The 23,027-nt window shown below is 43.0% G+C and overlaps 2 protein-coding genes across 3 annotated transcripts; one reads left to right on the forward strand and one right to left on the reverse strand.

Moving 5' to 3' along the window:
* The first annotated feature begins 197 nt into the window (after positions 1-197).
* Positions 198-17,984, forward strand: LOC115767607 (neprilysin-1). Of its 2 annotated transcripts, none has more exons than XM_030711905.1 (9): positions 198-346; positions 5,788-6,487; positions 11,690-11,773; positions 13,956-14,083; positions 14,147-14,264; positions 15,553-16,559; positions 16,625-16,787; positions 16,843-17,159; positions 17,228-17,984. In XM_030711905.1, exons 2-9 carry the CDS (start codon positions 5,992-5,994, stop codon positions 17,498-17,500), a joined length of 2,586 nt encoding a protein of 861 aa, XP_030567765.1. In that variant the 5' UTR covers positions 198-346; positions 5,788-5,991; the 3' UTR covers positions 17,501-17,984. The 2 variants fall into 2 exon arrangements, with proteins under 2 accessions (XP_030567765.1, XP_030567764.1); XM_030711904.1 differs by lacking the exon at positions 198-346 and adding an exon at positions 1,998-2,212.
* A 1,684-nt stretch (positions 17,985-19,668) lies between these two features.
* LOC115767610 (putative inorganic phosphate cotransporter) lies at positions 19,669-22,933 on the reverse strand. The gene is made up of 2 exons (XM_030711908.1): positions 22,569-22,933; positions 19,669-22,484 (listed from the first exon to the last, which is right to left on the reverse strand). The coding sequence occupies exons 1-2, from the start codon at positions 22,732-22,734 to the stop codon at positions 20,929-20,931; spliced, it is 1,722 nt and encodes a 573-aa protein (XP_030567768.1). The 5' UTR covers positions 22,735-22,933; the 3' UTR covers positions 19,669-20,928.
* Between the last annotated feature and the right edge of the window lie 94 nt (positions 22,934-23,027).

The raw sequence follows: 23,027 nt of genomic DNA on the forward strand, positions 1-23,027 counted from the left end.
AAAATATGTTATTTTAGTCGCGCTTCGCCCTGCCAAAGTGACGGACACGCTCAGCAAAAGCCACAAAACCAACCAAAAAAAAAACACTAAAACTTAAACTAAAACTAATTTATAAACAAACATTTTAATATAACAAAAAATAATAATAAATTGTATCAAGCAACGTGCATTAATGGATTTAATTGCATGCTGTCAAGCATTCACATAATTTAGCCCAAAACATTTGCCTGCCCAGCGTTGTCCTTGCGCTCGGGCCTGTGCTGCGTGTCCTGGGCCTCGCATATGGCGCCGGAAAATGCGCCGCCGCACGTGCCAGCTGTTGATTGCGCCAAAAACTAATCACAAGGTAATGCCCGCCTGCCACACATTAAAAGCAACAACAATATTCATTAAATAAATAAAAACAGACGCCACTTCGCCTCGCTCACAACACACACACAAAAGTGAGGGAATTTTCATAGTTTATTATTTGTCGCGCTGTCGCACGCAAGAGCTGGCCAAATTTACGTCGTCTTGGCACGCCACCTGTTGTTGGCCGCCAGCTTTCGAATGCCGTTATGCGGCCGGGAGCTTAAAGCGCGCGCAAATGCGTCGATGACCAAACTGATCGATAAATGACAGTTTTATTTATGGAATTAGCGGCAGAAATGTTATTAAAAGCCGTTATCGCAGCTGTCGTAGATAAACAAAATAAAACACACACACACACGGGTCTTAATAATTTGAGACATACTTAAATAGTTAAACATAGTTTGCGATTAAAAGCCTGCAAACAATTTTACTTCAAATAGCTGTTAATTTGGCTAATAGCGATTTAAAAAAGGGTTTGAAAACGTAAAGTCAAGAGTACAGACCCGAGCTGTGTTGTTAAATACTCAAATTCAACCATATTAACTGAGGTTCAGCTGTTTTCTAGCTAAATTCGGCCGTTTACAGGCACATCAGTCGAAAGCAGCTAAACATTTGAATTAATTTGGCTTTTTATTGGCTTGTACTAGCTAACCCGCCTAATGTCAATCTGCTCACTTAGCTATTTAAAGCTAGTTTTATCAAACGATTCGGCAACTTTCTCTAAGCGACAGCTGGCAACACTTCACACCAGGCTTTATATGAATTACAATCAGTAATCGATTGGCAGCTATCGATAACCTTCACAAAATCAAACCAGTAAGAATATCGTTAATTTGGAATTTCCTAAGGCGTTTTTAGATTGTATTTAAAATTAATTTGTTGGGATCAAAATCCAATAGCCAAATTAAAAATATAAAACAAAAAAGCAAATCAATCAAGCAGACAAATGAAAAAAAAAGAACATATCAAATCAATGACCGCAACGTCTCAAGTATTTACTAATATTAATTTTCGAGTATGATTAATCTGAATCCGAAATACATGTGTATTCTTTTTTTGATTGTTGTTGCGCCCGTTTATCGCCAGCGGGCGGTAATTAATTTTTTCTCTCTCTCTCTCTCTTTTGTTTTGGCCAATGGACAACACGAAAATTGTTAACAAATGACAATCAGCCGAAGATCACGCAGCGATAATGCCAATGACGAATGATGGAATGGCAAATCGCTGCAAATGGCGCATTCCGTTATTTTTTTTTTTCCATGCGAGTAGCGTCAGGCAGGCTGCCAGAGGCGCCGATTGTCTGCGTGTGTGTGTGTGAGTGTGTGAGACGTGCCGAAATAGTTTTGACACCTGTCAAAGCGAGCGAGCTACATATATATATATATGTGTGTGTGTGCGTGTGCGTGCGTGTATGCTTGTTTGCCTGCACTTCCTTACAACGCAGAAGGCAGAACTGTGTGAAGCGAAAGAGAGCTTTTTATGCGGCCGGCGCTGTTAAAACGTTGGCTTGTTTGTCTTTACTTTTGTTGCTGTTGTGTGTATGTGTGTGTGTGTGTGTTTTTTGCCGTTAGCGCGCGGCCAAGCGTGTGCGCTGGCGTCGCTGCCGCTGGCCGCCTGCTTAAAAGCTAAGGACAGCTCGCAGCGTTCAGTACGTAACGAGAGGTCGCCTCGCGCGGTTTGGCGGCGCGATAAAGCAACACACACAGAAAGAAGGCAAACTGAAATAATAGTAAAACAACGGCAACAGCAACAACGGCGCGCAACTAAATGTAACTGTTGTTCAAAACAGAACCGAGCCATAAAAACTGTCTGGCAACGCACGCAACAACAACAACAACAAATTGGCTGGCAACAACAAAAAGTAATGCAAAAACAAATGCCATTAATTTAAAAGTATAGTTTACAATTGATGGAAGCAGCTAACAAATAAAAGAACCGCTAGTTAGTTTAAAGCAAGAGCAATAAAATTTAAATTAACGTACAGCAACAACAAATAATATGCCCAACTTGTTATACAATGCGAAATGCAAATTAATTAGTATTTCACATATATTTTTTTCAAATATTTTTTGTAACGAATTTTATTTTTTTTTTTTTGTTGTGTTGCCAACTGGCGCTGCCCTCCAAAACTGTGCGTGTGTGCGTGTGTCATATATAATTAATTTTATTTTTTTTTTGCATAATCCGAGCGTTTAGCCGAAGATAATCACGAGATGAGCCGGCCTCCAGCTATTCCCAGCTGCGAAGCCTCCGATCGCCCTGCCCTGGCTGCGCAGGTGCGGCCCACGTTTATTTCGTGAACCGTTCTCGCAGAACTAGTTTCAGCTTTTTTTTTATCGTTTTTTTGTTTTTTTGCAAAATCAGCCGCTGTATCTTAATTAAAATTGAATACTATAGCTAATCAAAGTTGAGCTGCTTTTTGCATCGCGCGTTCTCTGCGTTCTACGCGGCGGCTGCTGCGTTTGCTGACCCACCACCAAACATGTTGGCCCTGATCGCGGCACGGCTGGCCGACAGTCGGGACAGACAGCTGTTTACCGGGCCTATCAAAATATACATGTGTGCGTGTGTGTGTGTGTGTGTGTGCGCAAGGAGCACAGCGTGTGCTCTCAAGATCGTCTTGTGACATTTCTGGCTGCATCTGGCAACCCTGTAAGATTCCCGTTCACGTGCGGCAAAACAAAGTTGATCTATATAAAGCCAAAATATCCAAAATTTTGGTGCAAGAAACAGCATTTCTCAGACTATAATGCATATCGATTTCAGATCAGGACTCCGAACTATTTCCTGTGTGTATGCATAAACGCGCAGCTGGCTCTTCAAATTTGATACAGATTCTCGTATAATCTACTTGAAGCTTATCAATTTATCTGTGCTCCATATTAGGTACCAGTACCAAGAGTTTTTTTAGCATAACTCGAGAACTTTAAGAGCTATAGACACCAAATTTGGCAGATAGATTCTCGCATAGTCTATAAAGCTTAAAAATAGTTTACTTTCCGGATAACTTGAGGCATTCCAGCAAAAATGGGCTGAAAAAGTAACCAACTATTGTGCTTCGGCATTTACACACTTACAGATCGGACTCTAAGCACCGAAGTTAATCAAGAACGCATTGAGTGTGTCTCGCAGTCGATCACTTTCGAATAGTGCTAATTTGTTGCTTGTTTTAGTTAGTCTTAAGTCATGATCTAATCTAATATTAAATTAACGCCCATTTAAATTCAACTATTCATTTAGATTAATGCAATCTTTTTTCTACTATATTTATTGCCAAATCTTCAACAAGATATCTTTGCCCACTTTTTTTTTTGTTTGTTTTTTTTTTAATGTTTGGTCATGATCTAATCCCTCCCGTCTAAACATATCAAGTTTCATTTACATATGATGCTCGTAAAGCTCGCGAGCCGCGGCCTGGCTGCAAAGTTATTTTTTTATTTTTTTTATAAATAATATATAGTAAATATTACTCATACGACGCGTAGTCTATGTCAATTAATATCAGCAAGAACTAGAAAAAAAAAAGACACACACACACGCCATGCTCTGTTCCGAGTTACTTTTTTGACAAAATCTGGATTGTTTCAAAAAATCCAAAATTCTTACATAAATTGTGAAAACATTTATTCCAGCTTTATATTAAGGAGTTTTATGATTTTTTTTAATAATTTTCGGAATTCCTAAATTTCATTTGATCTAATTTTAAGTTTCTCGCTGCCTTCCTTTTCTTGTTAGTTTCGACTTAAGATCATAACAAAGCGTTAAGAAAGAACAGCATAAATTTGGACTGCCTAGGGAATTATGTGGAACAGAAATCTCCAGCTTCGAGGAAAAACAAAAAAGCAGAGCTCAACTTAAACTAACCTAAACGAACTTCGCCATATACTTATTAGATATTTAGTTTTATATTAAAAAAGGAAGAACGCATTTTAGTGTGATTAAATATTTAACTGGGCTTACGTATAGTTGGGCACAAGGTGATCATACTTTGCGGTCGTCTCGTATTACCCATTTGGTTGGGTCGGTTGCACTCGGATAATTGACAATTACAGTTATTTGTACAGACATTTCATATAGCACGTGTGCACAATTAGAATATGATTACACAATTTGTTACAATTAACAGTGTTGTACAACGCCAGTTGGTTCGTTTAGTTAGCTTCATCAGACTGTACCCTATGTAAATAAGTGTTATATTAAGTGTTTCGTTTCCGCGTTCCATTTGTGAGTTAAGTAAATAATCAGCTGGGGAAAAACCAAATTATTCTTAAATTTGAATTGGTTTTGTTGCGAGCCTCAAGCTGAAAGATATTCCTTTTAGTCCTCAATTGATATTTAGAAGAAGAGGAACAGAATGAAAGTGGAAATTATTCAAAGAATTTAACGAGTAGTAAATTATTTAGTTAAATATATAATCTTTATACATATTATAATTATGCATTATCTTTCTGTAAATCGATATTATTGGCAATTTAGCAGAAACCTTTATAGTCTGCACAGTTAAGCAGACATTGGAGAGCTGCCTTGAACTATTTTTGGAGTTAATTATTCGCAGTTGGGAAATGACATGTTTGAAAGAGAGTAAAACTTAAAATCGCAGCTGTCGTTAAAATGATTAAATATTTAAAAGTCCTGCGTGCAACCAGCCAAGAACCTTGTCTAATTGAAAGGCTAAGCTAATGTCAAGCAAATAAATTATTAACTTAAAATCAAGTCAGGGCAAGCACAATTGAACAATGGAAAATATCGAATGTCCCTGCTCGGGCGCCAGGCAATAACAAAATGTTAACTATGTTAAAATGTTAACTATACTAAAATGTTAACTATCTTTACATGTTAACTACATTATAATGTTAACCATGTAAAAATGTTGACTATATTGGAAATGTTAACTGCATTAATATGTTAACTTTATCAGTATGTTGACAATATTAATATGTTAACTACATCAAAATGTTAACTATATTACAATGTTAACTATATTGGAAATGTTAACCATATTTAAATGATGGTTGTGTAAAAATGTTAACTATTTTAACATATTCACGACATCAAAATGTTAACCATCTTAAAATGTTAACTACATCAAAATGTTAATCATATTGAAATGTTAACCATATTGAAATGTTGACTTTATTAATATGTTAACTACATCAAAATGTTAACCATCTTAAAGTGTTAACTACATCAAAATGTTAACCATCTTAAAATGTAAACTACATGAAAATGTTAACCATCTTAAAATGTAAACTACATCAAAATGTTAACCATATAAAAATGTTGACCATATTTTAATGTTATCTATTAACATGTGAACTAAGTTTTTAGCCGAAACAGTGACTAAAATATATGGCCAATGGTTTTTCCGCAGTGCCTCGTGCCTTGGCACCATGTGAGAGTTTCTTGTGACCAATTCGCATGCCGTCTCTTTTGCAGTGCCGACGACGAAGACGACGCAGCGCCAACTGTGAACCGTGCGAACTTGAAGGGGCAAAGCCGCAGCGCGGACAGCCGTGGACAGGTGCGTGAAGTCGCCCATCAAATCGAGCAGCACGGTTGATTGCTCAAAAGGCCCGCTGTCAGTCGATAAGGTAGCGCAGCGCTAGGGATTGAGATAAGGGCCAGCGCCTGGCCAGCGATATGTTGGCCACGCCCAGCGGCGGCACAGCGCCCACAAAGCCAGCAAACGACAAGCTGCCGTCGCCGTCGCAGCCGCAGCCAATGTCAACAACGGCGAACCTCAACAATGGCTACATGCAGGCCAACGAGCTAAACGCCACCGCCGTCTCCCCGCTCCTGGGCCAGCAGCAGCAGCAGCAGCAGCAGCAACAGTTGCAGCAGCAGCAGCAGCCGCCGCAAAATAAGCTGCCAACTGTTGTATTCCTTAGCCCGGATGGCAGCGGCGCCGTGGGCAGCGCTCTGCAGCGGAACGTGCCCGGCCCGGCTGCGGCGGCGCCTTCGCCGTCTGTTGCCAGCGACTGGCTGCTGCTGAAGGAGGCGCAACAGCGACGCCGTCTCCTGGTGCTGGCCATTGCCTTCACCGTGCTGGGCGCCGCAATTGGCGCCCTCGCCATCTACTTTGCCAGCGTGCATCAGCGTTGCCAGCGCCATCAGCGCAACGACCTACAGGATGCAGGTGAGCTTAGCCTAAAAAACAATGAACAATCAATTGCAGGTCATTTCACACATTTCGGCAAATCCACCCAATTGGTCCGAAAGAGCATTGTGGATTGTGCTGGGCACTGAATTATCCAAAACTTGAATATAATAAGTAGAAACATTCAACTGCAGATGAAATAATCCTATATACATGCTAGAGTTGTTTCCAGACAGACCTAACCTATGTAATTGCACGAACATTGGGTTTATTCCACCCGAAAGCGTGGAAAACTCGCGGAAATGAGTTTGTGAACTTGTTTTTGACAACCAGCCGCTCGGCTCAAATTCAATTCCGACACATTTCACACTTTTCCGAAAATCCACGCCTAGTTAGTGGAATCTAAAGACTTTGTGGCCGAAGTTTTGGGTTCAAATACATGTCGAACAAATTTTTAGCGGGAAAAAACCGCTAAAAAAAACGCTTCAAACTCAACCTGTTTTTTATATAAAACAATATGCATTGGATTGCTTCTATATACCAAATCAAAGGAATATTAGCAGTATTCTGTGGTATAAAGTGTTCCAATTCCGCGTTCCAAAAATGTTGAGAAGTAAGCAAAGCTTAGGGAAGTTTGGTAAAAGGCAAGCATATTTAGCTTTGAGCTATTCGATCTATACAAAATACATAGAAATTAAAGCATGCGATTTTGCGTATTGCTGCGATATTAAATGTTTCAATTCCGCGTTCCGATATGTGTTAATAATTAAGCTAATTTTAGGTAAATTCGGTTAAATGAGAAAGCATATTCGAATATAGTAAAAAGTCCATGTAGTAATAAAAAATAGAGCATACAATGATGGGTATTGCTGTGATGTTGTGTTTCAATTCCGCGTTCCAATAAATGTTAAAAAGCAGGCAAAGCTTAGGGCAATTCGGTACAAAATCAAAGCACATTTAGCTTTCAGCTATTAAAGCTACAAAAAATACATAAGAATTTGAGCATATGATTTCTGGTGCTGCTTTGGTATTAAATGTTTCAATTCCGCGTTCCAAAATATGAAAATATTTCAGTCAAGTTCGCTGTAAATCTGTCAAGAAAGAAAAGAGAAGCGCATGCGATCTGAAAATAACTTAACAGACTACATGGCCTCGTCGGAGCATATAGGCTGGCGGCAAATGCCGCAACAAATCGATGTTGCCCATTGTTAGGGTATGAAAATCTTAATTTCCTTTCAACAGGACGCGGCAGAGGCAGCAGCAACAGGCGGCTGGCAGAGCAACAGGCTGCCACTTGGTGGCAGCATTGGATTGTGGATTGAATCTGTGGCTGCCGCCAGCTAACTACCCCATCCCCCGCCCCCTCCGACCCGCTTCACCGCACCACTCTCCCTTCTGGTGCTGTAGGCGCCTTTCATTTCCGCGCGCGTTTGGAAATTCAATTACAAAATATGTCAAACAACGGCCAACAACAATGACAGCAACTGCTTCCTGGCTGCCTTTTGTGGCTCGCACATTTTCCTCTTAAAAATAACCAACCCCCCCGCTCTCTCTCCGTGCCGCCGCGGGGCACAGCTCAAACCCAAACCCAAACCCAAACTCAAACCCAACGAACAGCTCAAGTGCCCAGCATTCATTCACACACACTTAACCCCAATAGCGCCCACCACGCCCACTCTAGCCGAGCTTGGGGGCATTTATTATTATTATTATTTTTTTTTTCTTATCTGCAGCATTAACCAACACTCGGCCAATGTATTTCCATTTTGGAAAACCAATCAATTCGCCTATGAATTTGTTGCTTGAATCGATTTGCGGTTATCCTGCGGGTGTCCTGCCTGTGCGCCTTAATTGAATGACACGCCCACCCGCACACATACACACACACACACAGGCACAAATCATAGCATGATTATGAGTGTGTGTGCGTGTGTGTTGTAAAACGTGCGTTTAATATTTAGCGCCAAAATAACCGAACGCTACAACAAAAATTCATTCATCTTTTTTCGATTTTTTTGTCCTCGCCCTAGCCCAGCCCCGGCTATCATCAAAGCCTACACGCACACCTGCTCCCCCCCTGGTTTTTTCTGTGTATTATTTTACAACACTTTTAAAAATAAACCACACATCTATAAATACTTGATGGAGTTAGGCCATGCGGCAAGCTTTGGCCTTCAATCGGGCTTCCTCTTAAATGGGTTGCGGCATGTTCTTCATGTTGTTGGCCGCTGTAATTGATTATTATGGGCTTATTTTCAATATATAGCTATATAAAAATATGAAAGGCTTTTCAAGTCGTAATCAGTCGGCTTTAAGCACAATATTTACTGTGCAAAGGAATTGTATTGAACTATGTGAATAAGTCAACCTATTGCATGATATGCCAAGGAATTCAATGGGATCCCTCTTGTTGTCCTTTTACTAGATCGCTATATATATATATTTATGTGTACTTATATACATATGAAAGGCTTTTCAAGTCGTAAACAGTCACTTACTTTAAGCACAATATTTATTGTGCAAAGGAATTGTATTGAACTATGTGAATAGGACAACCTATTGCATGATATGACAAGGAATTCAATGGGATCCCTCTTGTTGTCCTTTTACTAGATCGCTATATATATATATTTATGTGTACTTATATACATATGAAAGGCTTTTCAAGTCGTAAACAGTCACTTACTTTAAGCACAATATTTATTGTGCAAAGGAATTGTATTGAACTATGTGAATAGGACAACCTATTGCATGATATGACAAGGAAATCAATGGGATCCCTCTTGTTGTCCATTTGGTAAGAGTTGTTTGTATGACAAAATGATTATCAGAGTATCTTCAGTTCAGTTTTCTTACATTTTCAATGCACTTCAGTCTTTGTTCTCCAGCCTCCTGTCATTTCCATGGCATTTCATTGTGATTCCATCAGCTTGGACCTTAGTCGGAGCAGCTATTGGCACAGGACCTCTTATTTATGCAAGTCTTTGTGTTTTCAAATGCACTCGTAACTCTGAACTTGCTCCAAACAAAATGAGTTTTTAAAGGGCAAACGCATATTGAAGGTCAAAGGGTTAGTTGAAAGCCTGAATTCCCAAGAGTTGCACTTTAAATCTTGGATGCTTTCATGCCATTAAGGCGCTTCCGATAGCCCAAGACAAGTGTCTACAAGGGTATCAAATCTTGGCTTGATCCTAAGATATATTTCCATAACTCTTACTTCCATATACATAACATTAGGAATTACAATGTGCTAAGGTTCCTTTCAGTCGTTGTTTCCATTTGGAAACCTTGCCCAATCTTTACTCTTGATATTTTAGTATTTTATTCCTTTTCATTCCTTTAGAATAAGAGATTCCTCTTCGAGGGTGGGCTTTGTGTTTATATTGATATATATATCTTGTCGATTCCACTCTTGTCTATATCGTTCGAAAGGACCTTCCCTTAGTTGAGATTTGTGCCAGTTCCGATCTTTACATCTTTTCGTTGGCTTTAAAAGGCGTTCCTATCCAATCCTTAAGGCTTCCCTTTCAGTTAATAATAAATGAAACTTTTCTCAACTTACTTAGCCTTGCATTTTGTTAAATTAGCAACTACTTCAAAGGGCTTTTTCTTCTTTCATTATTTCTAGTCTGTTGGAAAGTGATTAAATAATAATCCTGCCAAGTTTTTATATAGTATATCTGAATTATTTTCAAGGTCTGTCTTTCACTTAGCTCTCTCTCTCTCTCTCTCTCGCCTTGCCTTGCGATGATTCCTTTCCAACTAAAGCTCTCAATTAACTTGAACAAATCATAATTCATTAGCGCTTCCACGAGGCACCGGCGGATGGGCAGGCGGTCTTTCGCGTCCCATTCAATTATGAAAAGTTGGCCTCGTCTGAGTGCAACACTTTAGTCTCAATCCGTTGGCTGAAGGAAGCCAAAGGAATAATCCAGAAGCTAGAACCTGCATAAATGAGCAGTTTCTGGAAGTAGACCTGGGGGGCAAGAGCCGTCCTGCGGGGGGGGGGGGGGGGGGGTGCTTGGTACTCGCCCAGCTATTAAAAGGACACATGCAACATGTGTCGTGTGCCTGTGTATCCGGGCGTCAATCGATGAGCCATCGACCACGAGCTGACCCAGCCACAACACGTTGTGTTTACTTTAAAAAAAACAAGTAAGAGGTTCTAGTCGAGAGCTCCCGACTAGCGGATACCCTGAACCCTCTTCTTGCAACATCAAATGCATATATATATTCTATTTTAGAAGCTATATGTCAAGTCTGGTGGCTCTAGCTCTTATTATTTACAAAACTTGCCCAAAAAACAGGATATCGATATCGATTTTTATCGATAGTAAGTTATCGATTATCGGAAACAAACTCGATCTGCGCAGGCACTGAGATCCTTGCGTTCATACACACCGACAGACGGACGGACGGACGGACAGACAGACGGTCATGGCTAGATCGACTCGTCTATTGATGCTGTTCAAGAATATATATACTTTATGGGGTCGGAGATGCTTCCTTCTGCCTGTTACATAGATTTGCATTTTGCACAAATACAATATAGCCTTTTTACCCATTTTGAATGGGTTCAGGGTATAAAATAAAACCAAACCAAATGAGGATGGGTGTTGGCTGGCATATAATTGTATTCAGCTCCAAAGTGGGCTTTAAGACGGAGCTAACCATAAAGCTAAGGCAAAGCGAGCCAATCGAGTATTTATTTGCACATCCATCAGGATCAGGAAAAACAACTAGGTCAGCATAGTCCACTTAAGAAGGAAATACATTTAATATGCGAACTCATCGGGAACAGAAAAAAAACATCTAACTTTCTGCTTCTGGTTCCTTCTAAATAAGATATAGCTCTATAGCTGGGAATAATCAATTGCAGGATAATAATAACTAGCCTCTTATAAGTTCCTCAAAGGAAGCTTTGGGAAGCATCGCGCGGAACTAACTAACTTGCCTCTGCTTCTTTCTTATTTTAAAGACTTTTCCAACACAGAACTGATCAATGGAATATTTGTATCTGACTTTCAAGAGAATACCAAATTTAAAACAGGGTATTTGCTAGTCGTGCGTTTGGCGCAAAATGCCTCAATTTGCTTGTGCAAATTCTTTTTTAATGAAAACAAAATACAAATTTAATTTACCTGAGTGGTTTTTAAATCGAGCCAGGTCTGTGTGTGTGTGTGGCTGTGTGTGTGTGCCTAGCAAAAATGCAAACTCAGCTGCGAAGTTCTCTAATTGCAGGCGATGGCAGCTTGAACGGCTTGGAGGGATCCGGACGCAGGAGCCAGGACGACGTCTGCCTGACACAGGAATGCGTGCGAACAGGTAAGTGCTACTTCTTTCAAGGATTTCAATCATGTTGATGATGATGATGATGATGAAGATGATTAGAACGGGGGCCGGCAACAGGCGACCGCCCACTCGACGTTCGGCTTTTCAATTATTAATTGGCAATTTTTATTGTGGCTTTGCATTTGATTACCGTCAATTTGGGGCCAGTTGTGGCCAGAGTGGTTTTATGTCCAAATGCATTCGCAACATGGCAAGTCGAACGATGTTGTCGTTGGCGAAGACAACGTTTAACGACCTTTTTATGGGCCATTGCTGGGAATGTGACATTTGGTGCTCTGTGTGGCGCCACTTGCCACTTGCCGCTTGCCGCTTGCCGCATGCCACATCGCATGCATGCATAACAAATGCATAATAGTCGCCTTAGAATTGTTAATGCCACCAGTTGCCACCCCCTCTCCCTGCCCCTGCCCCAGCCCCACTCACTCTGTAAGTCGCCCAAAAGCAGGCTATCTTTTCGTTCGTGCCTCGCTCTTTTATGCCACCAAAACGAACCAGTTGCCCAATTGCCCCCGCCTACTGTACCCCAGGAGAGATGTACATTAATTATATGCGTAGCTTTTATGGGAATCCCACGTACATTGAGCAGGGGCGTACTTAAACGAGGGGGAGGAGCCCGAAGCAGCAACAGCAACAGGATCAGGCACACACATGAGCTGCGAGCTTAATCTTTTGTGTGTAAAACTGACTGACTGATTGACTGACTGATTAGCCTTTATTCTGGTTGACTGATTGACTGACTGACCTATTGATTGACTGATTGACAATTGATTGATTGACTTACTGATTAGACTATATTCCGGCTGACTGATTGACAGACCGATCGATTTATTGACTGATTGACTGACTGTCAACTGAGCGACTGACTGATTAGTTTGTATTTTGGCTGACTGATTGACTAACTCACTGATTGAGTGACCGACTGATTGATTGATTGACTTACCGATTGATTTATTTACTGCCTGACTTGCTGATTGAGTGACTGACTGTCGGACTGATTGATTGACAGATGCACTGCTTAATTGATGGATGAACCGCCTGACTGATTGATGGACTGACAGACCGACTGACTGCCTGTCTAACTTACTGAATGACGGCTTTTCCCATACTAACTGGCTGACTGATTGGTTTATATACGGACTGACTGTATGACTGACTGGCTGATTGATTGACTGATTGGCTTATATACTGGCTGAATGCATGATTGATTATATGACTTAATAAGTGACTATTAGACTGACTGAATGAATGATTGACTCACTAACTGGCTGGCTAACTGACTGACTGATTGGCTGTCTAATTGAATAATTATTTGACTACCTGGCGCACTGATTGACTGACTCTTTGACTGAATGATTGATTAAGCGGTTGACTCACTGCACGCCTGATTGACTGATTGGGAATCAACTGCAAGGGCTAGCTAAGACGAGAAAAGATTTTAATTAAACTATATGTGAAAAGTGTTTCACACTTTTCGCAAAATCCAGTTGAAAATGGGAATAAAAGAAATTGGCCCGCGCAAGCATATTCTTGCTCTATTATTATTCAGTTGATTTATGGCTTGTCGCTTTGTTTTAAATCTTTTGAATAACCAGACTATAGAAATCCTCAAGTACTCAACCTTAAATTATCTAAGACAACCCCAATTATGGTTTAATTTCTGCGCGAAAGGCTGACAAAGTTTTTCGGACGCCACAATGAAAAAAACCAAGGCAAAGGGCAAACTTTAGCCAAACCTACAAATTAGATTGCGAAAGCTGAGCTTGACCAACTGAGTAATACCCTGTACCCCGAGACCTTTATCAAGTAACATTTAACTAGTTGCAATTAATAAATATATAAAAAAAAGAAGAATAAATATGAAGATTATGGACTAATAATCGTCCGGCTGTTGCACACATTTCTGCGCAATCGATATGCCCTTTAAGCCCATCTCCTATGCGCAGGTACAGGGCATGGGAAAGATGGGCTGGTGGGCGTTTGATAGGGTTAGATAAAGAGTTGCGCTTTCAATGAATTATTTGACTTTTATGATCGAAACGAATATGAATTATGGCGAGGAATTCCAATAAAAGCCGCGCAGCTGAACATGTTCCCATTGTTGTGGACTTGGTTGGGTTTACGCTTGATTTATGAATTGTTTTGAATGCTTTTGCAGCTGCTTCATTGCTGTCCGCCATGGACTTAACTGCGGATCCGTGCGATGATTTCTTTCAATATGCGTGCGGCACATGGAATAAATTGCATCCCATACCCGAGGATCGCAGCTCGATCAGCACCTTCGAGGTAAGTGGCCCTCGGCTTCGACTGCATCTCTAGCTAATTCCCGATGGGAAAACCTCCAAACAGGTGCTCTCCGATCAACAGCAGCTGGTGTTACGTGGCGTCCTCGAGGAACCGATCGATGAACGCGACAATGCGGCTACCGTCAAGGCGAAGACCTTCTACAAGAGCTGCATGGACATACGTGAGTAGTCGAAATATACCCTGTAAAGCAAAAGGCGAAACAGCGTCCATTCGACTGTATCAATGCTTCCATCTCAGAAGCTAGACTTCAACATCAAGTTTATTCAAAGCTGACGACAGCTTACTTTGTTATCTCGATATCAATTGTCGATCATGATTATTCAAATTATCGATAACCCTCCAGGTTTTGCACAAATCGATAAATAACGAAATTCTGCTCAGGCTTATCTATCAGGAAAGATTTAGAGCTAGAAACAACTTGTATAGTTTAAGTGGAGGACTCTCTTGATGCCTTTCAGAGCTGCCTTTAATATTTAAGAATCTTAAATCTGGCTTAATATCTGGTATATACACACATGCACATGTTATATGAGCCCTTTAAGTTTGGATGAGAATGAGTTTTAATATGTGGAGCCTGAGAAAAGTGGGAACAGAATTTATGGGCTATGTTTGAGGCTTATAAAGTCAAGGTCAATGTAAATAGTCGCTGGTTCGATTCTCGATACGATGCAATGCCCAGGCTTAAGGCTCGACTACTGAGCCTGCTTTTTCACATCTATAAACAGAGACTATGGTTCTCCAAGTAATTGCCAATGTCCGTCTAGTTGTCCGTCTCTATGCATTCTTTAAGACCTTCGGTGCTTATAGTCCGATCATGATGAAAATTTCAGGTCGTAAGCTTGGCATATGAAAGTGTGTATATACCGAAGCACAAGATCCTTACCTTAAAAATGAGATATCTTACGGTGCTAGAGGAAGAGGTAGAGGAAGAGGTAGAGACATCCAAAAAGGTAAACATTCTTAATAATCGAGAACCCACGAATCAAGTTTCTTTTAACTGGCTATTGTAATCCTCGAGCTATGCTTAAAAACACAATTCTGAAAATTGATATATTTTGATATATTATAAAAAGAGATGAATATATTGAACACACTTGTTTTGTATATATTTATTATGGGAGAACATATATTTCTACTTACCAGTCGCTGGCTTTTCAAGTTTCCGAGCTGGTCTCTTTGATCCAGAATATATTCCTTCCGTCTGCCTGTTAGAAAACCTATTTAAATAATTTTCAAAGCTTTCAATTTGTTTTAAACAAAACTTTTTCGATTCGAAGTTAGGCGCGACTGAACTAATTAGCTAATTCGGCTTGACCTTCGGCTTGTGCTCCGTTTTGGAGCCCGAATTGAAGTAGGAGCTAATGCTAAGAGTTAGCTCCAGGCTAACTCAAGGGTATCTCGCTCGCTTTGTGGCTTTCCTTTGACTAATGCTGCCCGTTTAATTGCAGCCCAGATACGCAAGATCGGCGCTGGTCGCCTGAAGCAGGTGCTCCGCTCGCTGGGCGGCTGGCCGGTGATCGAGTCCAATTGGCAGCCGCCCGCCGAGCTGTCCGTGGAGCAGCTGATGGGCAGGCTGCGGCTCAACTACAGCGAGTCGGTGCTGATCGAGCTGTACGTGGGCGCGGATGACAAGAACAGCTCGGTGAACATCATACAGATGGATCAGCTGCAGTACGCGCTGCCGTCGCGCGACTATTACCTGAAGCCGAGCAGCGTCAACGATCGCCAGGCTTATCACAAGTACATGACCCAGATCTCGCTGCTGCTGGGCGCCAATCCGGCCACAGCCGCGGCCGAGCTGCAGCAGGTGGTGCAGTTCGAGACGCAGCTGGTGAATGTCTCGCTGGCGGAGGCGGATCGCCACGATACGAGCGCCGTCTACCGCAAGCTGTTGCTGCCGGAGCTGCAGCAGCTGGTGCCGGAGCTCGACTGGAGCGTCTATCTGCAGACGGCCTTGGGCGCGGACATACAGCTGCAGCCGGATGAGCCGCTGGTCACCTACGGCCTGACCTATCTGACCGAAATGGGTCGCATACTGAAGCAAACGGATCGCCGGGTGGTGCACAATTATATGCTCTGGCGTCTGGTCATGTCGCTGATGACGCACATGATCGACGAGTATCAGCGGGAGCGTGTCGAGTTCCGTAAGATTCTGATGGGCATACAGTCGGAGCGTACTCGCTGGTCCCAGTGCGTCGAGTGGACCAATAAGAAGCTGGGCGTCGCCGTTGGCGCACTCTTCATACGGGACAACTTCAATCAGGATAGCAAAGAGGTCGCCCTGGAGATGATACACAACATAAGGGCGGCATTCAATGAGCTGCTCGCCGAGAATCATTGGATGGACGACGAGACGCGCGCCGTCGCCAAAGAGAAGGCGGACTCGATGAACGAACGCATCGGCTATCCGGAGATTCTCACCAATGTCACCGAACTGGAGCAGGAGTATGTGAATGTAAGAAATAATACAAAAATTGCCGCGACTTCCTGATCATCGTTTGTTGCCTTTGTTGTCCTTAGCTAACGATCGTGCCGGATAATTTTATTGACAATGTGCTGAGCATTTTGCAATGGGAGTCGGAGAAGCTGCTGAATCTGTTGCGCCAGCCGGTGGACAAAGAGAAATGGACCACAGAGCCGGCGGTGGTCAATGCCTTCTACAATCCCAACAAGAATGATATAGGTGCGCGTCATCTGCCATCGAAGATCCATTCGACTTAAATTTGTCGCTCTTTCAGTGTTCCCCGCGGGCATTTTGCAGCCCTTGTTCTACAGTCAACATTTTCCCAAATCGCTCAACTATGGCGGCATCGGCGTGGTGATCGGGCACGAGATCACCCACGGCTTTGATGACAAGGGGCGGCAGTTCGACAAGGAGGGCAACATGATGCAGTGGTGGAATAATGCCACAATCGAGGCATTCCGGGAGCGCACCCAATGCGTCATCGATCAGTATTCGCGCTACAAGATCAACGAGGTGAACATGTACATGGACGGCCGCATGACCCAGGGCGAGAACATAGCCGACAATGGCGGCCTCAAGCAATCGTTCCGGGTGAGCAGCAGTCACCTACTCTCTAATCTCGCATCCTTAACTGAGCTCCTGTCCGGGCTTATTTGCAGGCCTACAAGAAGTGGGAGAAGCTGCATGGACGCGAGCTGCTGCTGCCGGCGCTGAATATGACGCACGATCAGCTATTTTTTCTCAACTATGCGCAAATCTGGTGCGGCAGCATGCGGCCGGAGGATGCGCTAACCAAGATCCGATCCTCGGTGCATTCGCCGGGCTTTGTACGCGTCCTGGGGCCGCTCTCCAACTCGCGAGACTTTGCGCATGCCTACAGCTGTGCCGTGGGCACCACCATGAATCCGGCGAACAAGTGCAGCGTTTGGTAGTCGTGATCGCGATCGCGATCGCTAGGTCACGGTCGTGATCGTGATCGGGCTCTTGGTCGTGATCGCCAGCAAAGAGGTTGCGGTCACGATCGAGATCTTGGTCATGCACACGATCACAAGGTTTTGATCATAGTCCAAATCGGGGTCATGATCACGCTCAATGTCGTGTTGATGATCATGATCGGGTTCTCGAGATCTTGATCGTGAACACGATCAGGCTCTTGCTCAGGATCATGGTATTGGATGCGTGATCACGATCAAGCTCAAGGTCTTGGCCATCATCTCCACAGCACACGCTGGATCATGCTCACGATCACGGTTATGATCATGCTTTGCATAAGTCTATTTTTATATATATACAAATTATATATATACATATATATATATTTATATTTATATATCGTATAATACTGCATCATCAAATGAAGGGCGTCTAATTTTTTTCTCCATTGTTGTTGTTTTTTCTCGTGTGATTATTTTTGTTTTTTTTTTTTTTTTGTATTTTTGTTATAGCGCGATAGTACAGACATATATAACTAATTGTATTTGTATTTGTATTGTAATATATATATATATATTTATGAATGCCATATCAAAAGAGAAAAGAACAACAAACTGAAACGCCAACCGAGTCTCCTGTACCCCCTACAAAACCCTTACCCAGTAACCAGTTATCGGTAGCATCCGACAAAAAGAAACAAAAAACTAATCAAGCGGCATTAATTATTCTTAATAAAGTAAAATAAACGAAAATGTAACAAAACTAAACTATTTATTCGAATTGTTTTATAGAGAGAGTCTTTTGACTATGCTGAGAGGGTATTTGTAGTACCCTTGTAGAGGGTATTTTAGTTTTGTCATGATATATGTAACGCATAGCAGCAGATATCTTCGAACCCATAAAGTGCATATATATTCTAAATCAGCATCAAAAGCCGAGTTGATATATCATTTCGATCAGTCCGTCTTTTTGTAGGCAAACTTCTCTGTCTTCTTCTCTCTCTTGAAACTTTGCCTAGGTCTAGCTTTCTGTTACAGGCAATTCATATTTTGGACCCGGAACGGACCACTATATCATATAGCTGACATAGGAAGGATCGGTCGAGCAGTAGGTTCTCGTACGGACAACTTTATCACATACTTTAACTTATCAAGATATCTTGATCAAACTTCGCATTTACTATTTAAACTAAGCTGCTTATTTATTAGTCAAATCTAAACAAGATCACATTACTATATTATATAGTTCTCTATAGGAAGAATCGAAATAAATTTCCTAATGGCAACATTAAACTCATCTTTACTTTTCTCACATATCTGCAAAGCCGCAAGGCATATATCTACAAGGGTATTAGGACTTCGGCGTGCCGAATAACTTTTTACTTTCTCGTTTCAAAGTTGCTTTCAAGGTTAGCGGAGCAATTAGCCCCGTTATTGGGTTTTAGGAACTGTTTCTTAGTCATCCAAGTCTTGTCTTTTACTGCTAAAGCCAAAGCTTGTGCCATTGTTGTCTATAATGAAGTCTGATACTTATGTCTGCGATATGATAGATTGACTTAGTATTAAGGCTTTCCTTCCATAGAACCGCATTTGTGTTGCAGTCGAATCGGGCTGATCTAAAGTTCTATTGTTTTTCATAGTATCTAGTCCAAAATCGCATCAACATCAGTTTACTTGAACATATAGTTCTTCTTGAAAAAAGGAAAACTTAACTTAACTTTTGCTTAAACAATTTTTGTATTTTAGATATATCTTGTACTCTCCTCGCATATCTGCAAGCCCAAAACTAATTACATGACTTCAATAGGAACAATCGGTACCGAAAATGAATTTTTCCAACCACATGACGAATGCGTTTGACTAAAATAACTAACTTTAAAACAGCTACGACTAATTGTTAGTCAACTCAATGTTTGCGTCGTGAAATGCATGATATCATGACAAGAAATTATTGAGTTTTTTAACCAAAGGTCATCAAATGAACAGGATTCGTTTCCTCGAGCCTGTTAAGTTGGCTGCGCCTGAACAGAATAGTACACGATTAGGCGCAGCCAACTTAATGCGCAGGTGTTGCCAGATCGTTTAGTGAACATCCCGTTAATCACTTTTAAGTCCTAATTAGTGCTAAGAGAATCTGTTTCAAGTCAAAATAACAATTTCAAGTTACATTTTCAACATTTACGATATGTTTGTGCGATTTTATATTTTGCATAGTTTATATTCAAGTGGCATTCAGATGCCATTCGATGCTATTTACACACATATATATAGCTTATATAAAAGGCATATATATATATTTATATATTTATATATATATAATATATATATATATATATATAATTTATAACTTGTATATGGTATATATTTCGTAAAATTTCGTTGGGCCACCGCACTGGCGCCCCACTAAAGCTATATAGGCCAATCGTAGAGCCTAGTTTGTATATATATATATGTATATCGTATAGGGATTACATAAGTCGTGTAACGAATATATATATGTATTTGCATATATAGTATACTGTTATAAAAACATCTAGCAAAACACAGTCCGTTGTAAAAAGCGATAACGGTTACTGTTCCGCCTAACAATTGGTACAGTGAAAGAAACCACACTAATAGCCATTGGAAAGTCAGCAAAAGATCATTGGAAGCCGCTGGAAGCAGTCTGTCTAATCTAAACATATATCTATTGGATGCTAATAGTCACTGGAAGCGCCTGAAAAGCCACCAAATGTTTTGTCTCAACACGTGAAGAATCGCTGGAAGCAGCTGAAAGGTCAATAAATACTGCTGGAAGAGCATTGGAAGCACTTTCTTCTAGACTGGCCGAGTGAGCTTAATAAAAACACTGGAAACTGTTGGAATAAAATAAGTGCTGCTGGAATGTCACTGAAAGTTTTGGAAGCTGTTGGAAGAGCAAGAAGTGCTGCTGGAAAAGATATAAAGAAGCTTTCGCAACTAAGAGCTACTGGAAAGTGAATGGATGTTGCTGTTGAATGGAAGTGCTGCTGGAAGTGAACATAAATCAGAAGCTTTTGCATCTAAAAGCTACTGGAAAGTGACTGGAAGCTGTTGGAAGAGCAAGAAGTGCTGCTGGAAGTGAACATAAAGACGCAGCTTTCACAAATAACAGCTACTGGAAGGTTACTGGAAGTCATGGTCAGGTTAATGAGAAGTGTTTCTTAAGCTTCACATTGGTTCCACTGGAAGCCGCTGGAGGATTACTGAACTATAATCGGGAAAGCGTGTGTTTTGTTCGAGGGTTAGATTCACTCACAAGGAATACTGCGTCATTGTCGTCATCGTCTTCGTCGTCATCGTCTTGGGAACTAAAGAAAACATTCCGCTCGGAATTATCACACATGCTTATGCTCTAAATGGATATAACGTTTTAAGTCTGGGCTTGTGGTAGGTACCTGGAGCAGCCGCTAGATGCGCAACGTTCGACCCGCCGCGGAGCCGGAGGCCCTGATCGCCGCCGGAGGCTGCAGGGACCAGCGTTGCTCATCGGCGCTGGCAAAGATTAGATAGATAAAATTGCCAGCGATATTGAGGCCCGCCGCCAGCCAGAAGACAATGTGCCACTGGGTCAGGGTCTCGCGATGATTGATGATCAGCCCAATGACATAGGGCGCCAGGAAGCCGCATATATTCGCCGCCGAGTTGGTAATGCCGTACATGGTGCCCGCATAGCGTGGACTGAGCGCAATGTGATTCATCTGGTTGCCGGCGTAGACGGCACCGCCAAAGGAGCCGACGCCGGCGAGCATGAATGTGACCCAGACCCAGTCGCAGCCCACGTAAATGATGCCAATCAGGCCCAGCGAGGGCACCACCGAGGCAATCGTGTTCCACAGCTTGTAGGAGTTGAGCAGCGTTATGTAGCGCCGGGCGAGCATCCAATCCGCCAACGCGGAGCAGGCGATGCCCATGAACCAGGAGGTTAGGAACGGCACCGCATTGAGCAGCGCATTCGATTGGATGTCAAAGTGCAGGATGTTGCTCATATAGGTGGGCAGCTCCGTTAGCTGCGTGTAGAAGGCCCAGCTCTGGCCGCACTGCGTCAGCAGAATGGCCCACAAGGGCACGCTGCCGAGCAGCGAACGCCAGGGTATGTCATCCAGTTGCACCAGATCCGGCACCTGTTCCTGCTCCTCGTCGTCTTGCTCCTGCTCCAACTGCTCCTCCAGCAGCTGGGGCTGCTGCACCTGCAGCGAGCGCTCAATGTAGGCGCGCTCCTTGCGCGAGATGCGCGGATGATCGCTGGGCCTGTCGTACACCAGATACATCCAGCCGGCGAACCAGACCAGGCCCAGCAGCCCAAAGATGTAGAAGGCCGACGGCCAGCCGCCGAGAAAGTCCTGCGAGCAGAGCCAGCCAGTTAGGGGCATGGAGATGACGGTGCCAATATTGGAGCCGGCATAGACAATCGCCGCGAATTTGTTGCGCTCCAGCGGCGGTATCCAGTGCGCCAGCATGGCATGCATTGCGGGATATGTGACACCCTCGCCCATGCCCTCCAGTATGCGCACCAGCACCAGCAGCGGCAGGTCCCAGTGCGCCGCCAGCGGCGTCAGTAGCGTGAAAATTGCCGTGATCAGGACACCGTAGCCGTAGATGCGTTTACCGCCGAGCAGCTCGGCCATGCGGCCGCCGGGCACCTGGGTGAGCACATAGCCATAGAAGAAGCTGCCCAGCACCAGGCCCTGGGTGGCCTCATCCCACACAAATTCACCCTCCGACGGCGGCAGGCGGCGCCAGAAAGTGCCCATGGAGGTGCCATTCGACGCGGGCGTCGGGCACGTATCGTTGGCCAACACGGAGCTGTTGCTGTGCGGTATGGCCGTCTGATTGACCATGGCCACAATGGCCACGGAGAGATTCACGCGCATCGCATAGACGACGGCAAAGCCGAGGAAGCCCATCAGGCCGAAGATGTGACGCGTCTGCAGCCAGCTGTCCGCCTGGCCCAGCTCCTCGGCAGCTGGGAATTCGGCGTGGATTCAGTTTGAATAAATATTGTTTTTTTTTTTTGTTTTCGGAATTTCGAATTTGGGATTTGGCCTACCTCGGATGAGCGGCCTGTCGCCGCTGCAGAACGCCTGCCGCTCGTCATCCGCCTCCGTGTCGTCATCGTCCGCATCGCTGGAGGCGCCACCAGCAGCGCTTGCAACATTGTTGCCATAGTAACAGGAGGCGTCGCGCGTTTCGTCTGTCCATCTGTGCGGCGGCATCTCGGCAAACCAATTTCAATTGTTGCAAATATCTTTCTATACGCTTCTGCTTTTTTTGGTTTTTATAATTTGTTTCGCTTTTGCTGCTAGTTCTTGTGCAATTGCCAGCACATTTTCTCTTTTAACTTTTCCAGCAACAACAACAAAGACAACAAGCGACAACAACGGCCAAAGACAACTCACCAACAGCTGCAGCTGGCAGCGACTGAAGTCTCAGCCAGCAGCAGCAGCAGCAGCAGCAGCAACAGCAGTGAGCAGCAGCGAGCAGCAGCAACAATATGTAACTACAATAA

Source organism: Drosophila novamexicana, unplaced genomic scaffold, assembly GCF_003285875.2.
Source record: "Drosophila novamexicana strain 15010-1031.04,08,12 unplaced genomic scaffold, DnovRS2.1 tig00001415-arrow-arrow-pilon, whole genome shotgun sequence".
In the NCBI taxonomy this organism is placed as follows: Eukaryota; Metazoa; Arthropoda; class Insecta; order Diptera; family Drosophilidae; genus Drosophila; species Drosophila novamexicana.